Below are 9,435 nucleotides of genomic sequence, written 5' to 3'. Positions count from 1 at the left end.
GAGGGAGACAAACCATAAGAGACTCTTAATCTCACAAAACAAACTGAGGGTTGCTGGGGGGGGGGGGGTCGGGAGAGGGTGGTGGGGTTATGGGCATTGGGAGGCTATGTGCTATGGTGAGTGCTGTGAAGTGTGTAAACCTGGCAATTCACAGACCTGTACCCCTGGGGCTAAAAATACATTATATGTTTATAAAAAAAATAAAAAAAAATTAACAAAAAGGCATTATGATTGCTAAGCTACAGAAAAGGAAAAAGTAGAATATTTTCTTAGATTTTCTTTTCGAACATTCTTTCTGTTTTTTTTTTTTGCAGAAGGAATGGTCAGACAGACATGTAATGAAAGTCACACACACAACTTTGTATTTTCTAGCAGTTACATTCCAATAAGCAAAAATAGAAGGAGAATTTCACTTTAAAACTATAGTTTATTCAAAGCCATGTGCCCCAGATATTTTTACATCTGCTATGGTACCAGATGTAATTCAGTGCTTGGTCGCTATGGTTGTGAATGGTGCTGGAAGTGCAGGAAGGCAGAGACAGGGAATGAACAGGTGGGTCTGAGGTTAGGAGGAGAAGGTGAAGGATGGATGTAACTAAGCAGGGTTTTTTTTGTTTTGTTTTGTTTTGGTTTTTTTTTAGGAAGAGCTGAGACGAAGTGAAAGTGTAAGATGTTCTCAGCTGTGCACAAGTTACTTAACCACTTTGCGAATCCTCTTCAAAATATGTAATGATCATAATTCTGAATTCACTGAGTTGTAGTAAGAGTTATAGCACTTGGGAAATTCCTGATGAACATTAAGCACCGAATAAATGTTGACACACACACACACACATCCCCTTTTAAAAAAAAAACAAAACTAAAAACAAAAAATACCTCAGAATGTTTTGGAGTACCTGTGGGAACAGGGAGCTGACTTCACGCCTTGTCCAGGACTATGGATTAGCTTCTGCTGTTTTCTGTAAGGAATCTGAATTCATTTTTTATTTACTTTTCAAAATCCTTATGTTATCAAGGAATGATAATTTTTCTTGTACTTGTTTCTTCCCTTTCCCTTTAACTCTCTCCTCCTTCTGCTCCTTTTCTTCTTCCTCCCCTGGTTTGGTTGACTGTGTACATTTTCCTACTGATGTAGATGGTCACCAGAGGTGGGAAAGGGCATGTGGGAGAGAATAAAACATTCAGTTTTGCTTTATTTTCACAGAAGTATCCAAAGGAGGTTGTTGAAAATCTTTAGTGTTAAGCTTTTAGGTGTTTGGGTGATTTAAAATAGAGCCATGTATGCAACTGTTTGCTGAAAAATTGAAGATAATCTATGTATTCATGGTTGGGTGTAGGAATTACTTGGGCCTGTAGAATCCTCCAGAATACAGACACAATGATCTGTTGATAGAACAAAACTTTGTTTACCTTGACAGAGTCTTCCGATCTGAGGAGAAGGGCAGGCAAAGAGTGGTTACGTATGCATTTGGGGGATCTGATTTAAGGAGGACTTTTTAATAACAGTGTGATTGGAATTGGGTAGATGCACAGCCTAACAGTCTAGAAGAGACACCATGGCAAAGCTGGGGTTCAAAGTGAGTCTCAGAAAACAGCCATTTCAGGCTGGCTGTTGTTCTGAGATGGGTATTTACTCTGAGAGTACCTTGGGTAGTTCCTGTTCAGATAAATATATTGTTAAGAAGTTCCTGGAACAAATAATGGAAATATTTTCAATTCTTCTTCCTGGGCAGAAATTTCCTGGAATAGTAAACTCATGTTAATGGATACAATCCAATAGTGGAGGCATGTTAGAGAAGACAGCACTCTAAGGCCTGGGAGTGGCCAGCTGTGTATGTGGGTATTTCTGGTCCTTGAAAGTTCTCCCTTTAATTTTTGAAATTCAAGTACACTGGCCTTGGAAATAAATATTTACAATGACCTCCAGTGGCTAAAAGTTTGGTCCTTCAAAAGCATTATTAAGGTGTCAAATACCCAAAGTGCCATTCTTCAAAATATCTAGCCCATACATCCAGCTCTGGATTTCATCTCAAGCCAGACAAGATAATAAATTACTGAAGAAAAATGACTATATTTATATATGATAATACATATTTGAGCAGACAATTGTGGAACAACAGCTGTTTCTTAAGATCAGGGAACTTCACATTCTCTTTATGTTTTTAAATATTTAATAGCTGCTAAAGGTCAATACACAGTGAACTTTTATTTGCCAGAGGTCAATCCAAACTGTCAAACATACATGGAGCAGCTAGGGACAGAACACAATAATTATGTTGTTTTGCCCTAAAAAATGAGTTATTTACATTTTCTTCATAATTTGGCTGTTATTACAACCCGTATTAAGATTTTCAATCCCAATTCATCAAGTAAATGATTAAAATGTCATATTTTTATGATATGCCTTTACAAGAAAAATACATCATAATAGTGTGGCTTAAATGTGAAAATGATGCTTCTTTGAACAACTTCATCTGGAGCAGTGATTAAAATGACTGCCTCTTGCCCAATAACTGTGACTGGCGGCAGGTTAGGATGACAGCCAGCAAACTGGGGGATGGCTAAAGACAGTAATGATGGTCAGCAGGAGGGACAGGAGCTGCTCTCTGGGTCAGAGCTGGGTTGAGTACTGACGCTGGTACTTAACTCTTGGTCAGTATTCTGTCTAAACCTCGGGTTTCTATCTGCATTAACAGAGAGTACCGTTGTGGAGCCTAGGAGAGACAGCTCAAGGGCTTAAAGGGCACCAGGAGGCTGTCGGTAATGGTAGGTAGGCATTCAGAGAAAGGGTAACCTTTATTGAGGTTCCTCAAAAAGTTGAAAATAGAATTACCAGATGACCCAGCAATTGCACTACTGGGTATTTACCCTAAAGATACAAATATAGTGATCTGAAGGGACATGTGTACCTGAATGTTTATAGCAGCAATATACACAATAGCCAAACTATTGAAAGAGCTTAGATGTCTATCCACAGATGAATGGATAAAGAAGATGTGGTGTATGTATATACACAATGGAATATTATGCAGCCACCAAAAATGAAATCTTGCCATTTGCAATGATGCAGATGGTATTATGCTAAGCGAAATAACTCAGAGAAAGACAATTATCATATGATCTCACTGATATGAGAAATTTGAGAAACAAGACAGAAGATCATAGGGGAAGAGAAGGAAAAATGAAACAAGACAAAACCAGAGAGGGAGACAAACCATAAGAGACTCTTAATCTCAGGAAACAAACTGAGGGTTGCTGGAGGAGGTGGGGGTGGGAGGGATGGGATGGCTGGGAAGAGGGTATGTGCTATGGCAAGAAAAATAAAATAAATTAAAAAAAAGATTTAGGAATATGGGACATGGCTGGACTCTAGCATACATCTTGATCTGAACCAGTTCTTGTTTTCTTTCTTGCAGGTGAGGTGGGATCTGACAGGTAACTAGACTGATCCCCACAGATTACATCTTCAAAATGATGGAAAGAGGTTGAATGCTGACACTACCTTTTCCTAGTTTTCTGGTCTTGAGCAAGTTACTCACTTCCCTGAGCACCAGTTTCTCTGTCAGTTTAATTGGGCATGGTGATATTTACTGCATAAATATGGTTGAGGATTTCATGAGACATAGTATACAAGGCTTCAATGATTGTGTCTGACAGTGTAGACAGCTATTAGCCAATTAAATCTGCTTACTTTATAATTATCTGCTGACTAATGAGAGGAAATAGCAGGGTACTATTCCCAGACCACACTAAAATGGACATAATGTGTGGGAAGAGATGTAGAAAACATTAGTTTTGTGAATAATAGGAAATCATTGATGTATCATAACAAGTCTCATTTTTAAAAACTTTTTCTGGTGAGGCAGTTCCTTTTTTTTTCATCCAGGCCCTTGGTTCCAGTGGAAACATTTTAGTTCTTTGTCTGAAGGCCCAAAACCTTTCATGAAATGGTGAGAACAGTCTTACAGAATAGGCTGAAAACAAGCACAGCAGCACTCACTACCAATTTTCATGTTCTACTGTACAGTAAAGATATAGCCCTGAACATTTTTCTTGCTTTGGTGAAACAATTTTAATTGTTTGAATTGCTAGAATAATAATTATTTCCAGTGGAAATCCAATCCTGTCATTTTTGTTTTTTGTTTTAAAGATTTTATTTACTTGTCAGCAGTGGTCTAGGGAGAAGCCAGCTCCCTACTGAGCAGGGAGCCTGATGTGGGACTCTGTCCCAGGACCCTGGGATCATGACCAGAGCTGGAGGCAGAGGCAGTGTCCCTCACTCCTTGGTTTTAAAGATTCCTTTGGCATTCTGAAGTCTGCTTGTGGAAATTGGCACCCCTCAACATGGTGGTTATAGTGCGGCCCCCTCTGACACTTAACTGGGTTCCTTGCCTCCTATCGTCTCACTTCTCACTCCTTTTTTGATATTTCCACTACCTTAAACTGCTTGGTTGATGATTTGTCTCACCAGCATGCTTTTCACATGCAATTCCTGCTGCCTGCAATGCTTTTCCTGGAACCTGCCCTGCACCCCCGTCACCAGCACTTTCCCCGGGACGGAGTTTGTTAGGTGCCCCCGCACACCTTTTTCACAGGAGCCTGTATGCGTGGCCATCGCAGTACTTATCACTCATTTCATCATCCCTCACTGGGTTGAAGGGACGTGGAAGCCAGGAAGTGGGCCTCACAAAAATATCCTTCAATTAAACCTCTGTTGTATGAATGTATGAAGCCTAGCGATCCCTCTCTTATTTCCAGTACCAGTAGGACTGGGACTCCTCTTCTGATATGTTGGGAGACAGGGACACAGACACCATTCCTGATTGTGAAATTGCAATCAGGATAAGATACACATCCTCTGTGAAGGGTGGGCTAAGAACACAGCTGAGCATATTGGCATCTTGTGATCTATTTTCATAGAGTGTATCATATGCACATTTGGTATGAATAAATTTGGTGACTCAAAGCAGGCTATCTTGTGCATTAACGACTGTGTGGCAACCCCTGTCCCGCTTAGGTCTACCCAAGTATAGCCCTGGAGCGTTCCTTTGGGGAACCAGACTTCCCTTCAGTCAATTGTTCTTCATTACATGGATTACATTGAGTATACATGTCAACCAGTCCTAGAGATATGTAAATCTGGACAGAAACTGGAAAATTAAATTAAGCTGACTATTTGACGTTCGATAGGAAAAATACACAAGCAAAGGAGATGCTGTCAAGAATTAATCATTATTTTTCTTTAATTTGAGTTTAGCTGGCTTGTATGAATACAGAGATATCCTCAGTACCCAAAGCAATTGTGGAGTTAGCAGATACAGGTGAATCACCTGTTAGTGCTAGCAAAGTTTTCCCTCACATAGAAGGTAGCCCCTGTTTTGGATGTGTATACTGAACCAAAGGCTGTGTTGACTTATCAGTTGGCAAAAACATCCTGTCCACTTGGGATAAAATAATGAGCCAGGCAGACTGGTTGGCGGAACTGAAATGCATCAGCACAAATTTGCTAAGTACACTTGATTCTGGGGCAGTCTACCTCAGCAGACCTCCTCCGGGACAGTGCTTTTCATGGAATGGCAGTAATGGTCTCGATAGAGTAGCCCAAGAAAGAGCACAGCAAAACTCATTATCAATTTTTATTTCCTACCATACACCAAATGTACAGCACTGAACACAATTTTGTTGCTTTGATGTAAGAAATATTAATTGTTTGAAGAAACAGTATACAAACAAGCTACTTCAAATTAAAAAAATGCATACATCATTGCCTTTTTGCTGTTTACAAAAGACCCAATTTACAGTATCTATCATTAACAGAGTTGAAAGGAAAAAAATCAGTGCACATTACAAAACACATCAAGTACAAAGGAGGCAAATAAATACAAACATACTTCACAAAACAGTCTGCTCAAACTATGCAAACACAAATAAATTAACCTGAAGTCATAGTAAATTATAGTAATAAATACATAGGTTGGTAAGAGATTTCTTTTAAATTAAATAAAATATATAACAAACTTGTTAAAATATTTAGCAAATTAAACTTTTGTCTTTGTAATAAGTGAACTTATTTGTATGCCTCTATCAAGTACTGTATAGCAAAATGTTTGCAAGTACATAACTTTAATAGAAAATTTTGTTTGGTGTCCCATTTATAATAGACAGCACATATGGTAGCTCTTTTTTTAAAAGTGATTTTTAAATTAACACCGTTCCTACCTAAGAACAGACATCTCATTTTCACTAAACTAAGATTCAAGGGTTCAAATGAACCCCAAACCGAAGATAAGCCCCACTTAGTACATAACAATGACCACAGTGTCATGGAAGTGGAATTACTGTTGATATTACTTTTCATTTGTGCAGGTAACAGTAATAACAGTGGAATATATCAAGCCTGTGAGTGCCATCACATTCAATCTACATATCCATGAGGCTAATAAAAAATAAACACTTTTGTTATAGCACAGAAAATTAAGCCCACACTAAGTTCAAGTGTCCATTTACACGGAGGCACATTGCACACGAGGTGTGTGTGCACACCAAAAAGGCAGTTTAGCTGGTTGTCTATACCTTTTTCTTAAAAAAAAATAAATATAAAAAAACTTTTGAAACAATGTTTAACTACTTTACAATCCCTGAAATAGACATTGCCTTTACTATAGCAACTACTAAACTCTGATCCATCCAGAAATCCAAGATTTGGGGCTCAATTTCATGCGTGTGTGAGTGTATGTGAGTGTGTCTCTCTGTGGGTGTGTGTCTGTGAGTGTGAGTGTGTATACTTTGTAGCATTTGTAGTTCTATGGAAAGATTTTTATCAAATTGAAAGTTCTCCTGTTGCCTAAGGAGGGTAAGACAATGTCACCAGTGTTTAAAGTATTTACTCGGATCGGAGTAATGTTTTTTTTTCATGTGTTACTATATTTCCCATTCCTTTCCAGTCCACCCAGTAAGATAAATGCTATTTCAGGGGATATGGTATCTACAAAATTTTCCATTTGGATGTGTTTGTATTTGCTAAGTACAAATCTACATCAATATTGTCACTTGTATATTGTACCAACATATGGCAGGAAAGCCTGGCTGGTCACATCAAGTCTTATTTCTCATCTTGGGATAAGAGTTGCCAACTATCTGATATGACTTGAAAAACAAACAGACAAATCTGCATCACTAAAAAAGCTTATGTTTCTTTAAAACATGTCAAATAAATAATTCATATTAACTAAAACCGTACAGCCAAGTCGAATACTTTGCTGATTGCTATATTTAATTATTGCTAACAAATTCTGAACAGGCTGTTTTCCAGTACACTGTGCTACTGTGAGTGAGCATTTCCCACTAGTGGGCGCCATTTATCTTCTTATTTCTTCCCGCACCTCACAGCAAGCTCATTTACAAATAACAAAAGCCAGTGAAAGGGAGGAAAAGAAATGTGCAATAAAAATCAAACCGGACCATAGTGCAGTCCTTAGACAAGGATTTCCTTCTTACTTTTTTTGTTTTCTCATTTAAACCCAGCAAGGTATGTGATTTGAAAATAGCATTTCTATTTAAATTCTATTGGAAAATAAATTAATAAACACACTTGTAAAAATATGGCAGACTTCAAAATGCAGTTAAAAGATAAAAAACTCTTTGATTAGAAATAAATAAAATATAAAAATGTCACATTTATTTTACATATACTTTACAAAAAAAAAAATCCAAAAGAGTGCAATGAAGAAATAAAATTAAAACATATGAAAATAAATAAGATCTGATATTTGACTGCATCGCTTTTAATCCAGAGTCTATCATAGTTTTTCTTTCCTTTTAATGTCAGCTGGGGGGAAACAATTAGTGCAATGTTGCAATTGTAAATGCAGTACGGCAACCTATGTGCCTTAGCAGCACAGGAGTCCCTTCCAGATCCGTCTGTGTTACTGCTGTTTGTAATTTCTGTTGCCTGGCAGCGCTGTGGTCCTACACATGGATGCCCTTCACTGCCTGTTTGATACTTTCCAGCAGAGCTTTGCATTCCGGGGAATAGTCCCGTTCCAGATTGCTGTACATGTCTGTGAGTGTATTTACATATGCTTCAAAATTCTGCTCACTGATAGGCCCCTAAATGAAGACAAAACACATGGAACCAATCAGAGTCACTCAGGCTGGGACAAAAGGAGGACCTAGTAACACCAAGAGTATCAGTGACTCCAGGGTCTTAAAGGGAAGGGAAGAATCCATATGGCTGCTGGAGTTTGGGGAGATGGAGAGACACTGAGTAGGTTGGGATTCAACTGTTCACTCTTTACTCCATTGATAGGCTTGCTGTGATTGTTAATATTTTGCGGTCAATTTGGAGCTGTGTCAGATAGATACCTGGCTACTGAGCTGGACCTCTCAGAGCTGCACTGCTTCTTTGGGGAGGCTGCCTCAGCTTCAGTTGCACGTGCCTAGCACCACAGACCTCCTGTCTGCACAAGGGGAATGTTGGAGAGGCTATGGAGGAAGACTTTGCTTGGATCAGGTGGTTCCTTTGACAGCACTGGGCTGGAATTAAAGGTACTTAAGATCTGAGCAAGTTGCTCACTAACCAGGTGGACATTTTTTCTTTTTTCATCCTCAGACACATTTTGGCTATTTCCCCCTTGTGGCATCATTGTAATATATCCTTGCATTTTTCTATCTCTGCTCAGGTAGCACATCAGATTCACCAAGATCTGCTTATCTCTTATTCTTTTTGTGTGTTTTAGTAGCTTCTTTGTCTAATGTTGTGCTTCAGAGAGTGGTCACTTGATCCATGTAAATTGCACATGTGCCTGAAGGGAAATGCAAGACACAAAGGACATGCTACTAACCATTTCTGGGTTCCTCCATTTTCCCACCTTTTGGAAAACATGTGAATGTGCTTTACTTGCTTCACGAAATGCTTGGAAGAAAGGATTTTTCAAAGGTCTAAATACTAGAGCAATAAAGGATGTTATCATTATTGCTGTTATTTAGAAGGTAGGCTTGCTAATTCTGAAGATTATCTTGCTGTGCTTAGCAAGATATTGATCTGAATTATGAGTATTGTCTAACCACGGTTTTCTATTCCCTTTCAGTTTCTGCCCTTGCTGTGTCATGGGTTTCTTGGAGAGTTTGTAACTGGACCAGGACCCAGGCAGCAGAGTGGATAAAGTCCACACAGTAAAGCCTGGCTCATCTGGCTTTGGAGCCTGGATCAAATTACATGATCTCTGAACTTTGATTTCCTCAACTACAGAATGGGAAGGCCAAAGCTGACTGTTGGGTGTCTGTGTGAATATTTAGTATAATCAGCCTTAAAAATCACCACTAGGCTGCCTTGCATATAGCTCTATAAGGTACAGTTTCTCTTGTATGGTAATGACTATTTTTATGGCATTTGTGAAGGAAAACATAGTAATGAATACAAATTTCAAGTATGAA

The 9,435-nt window shown here is 38.7% G+C and overlaps 1 protein-coding gene across 3 annotated transcripts in view; it reads right to left on the bottom strand.

Annotated features, from left to right (window-relative positions):
• Positions 1–5,636: 5,636 nt before the first annotated feature.
• ST18 (ST18 C2H2C-type zinc finger transcription factor) overlaps positions 5,637–9,435 on the bottom strand; it is a 104,974-nt gene continuing 101,175 nt past the window's right edge. For all 3 annotated transcript variants that reach the window (XM_047727748.1, XM_047727750.1, XM_047727749.1), the window contains one exon: positions 5,637–8,109. In XM_047727748.1, the coding sequence (XP_047583704.1) occupies positions 7,969–8,109 (141 nt within the window). In that variant the 3' untranslated portion in view covers positions 5,637–7,968. The remainder of the gene's footprint in view (positions 8,110–9,435) is intronic.

This window comes from Lutra lutra, chromosome 4 (assembly GCF_902655055.1).
Source record: "Lutra lutra chromosome 4, mLutLut1.2, whole genome shotgun sequence".
Classification (NCBI taxonomy): Eukaryota; Metazoa; Chordata; class Mammalia; order Carnivora; family Mustelidae; genus Lutra; species Lutra lutra.
The sequence above is the reverse complement of the archived record's forward strand: the minus strand, read 5'-3'. Positions and strand labels throughout refer to the sequence as shown.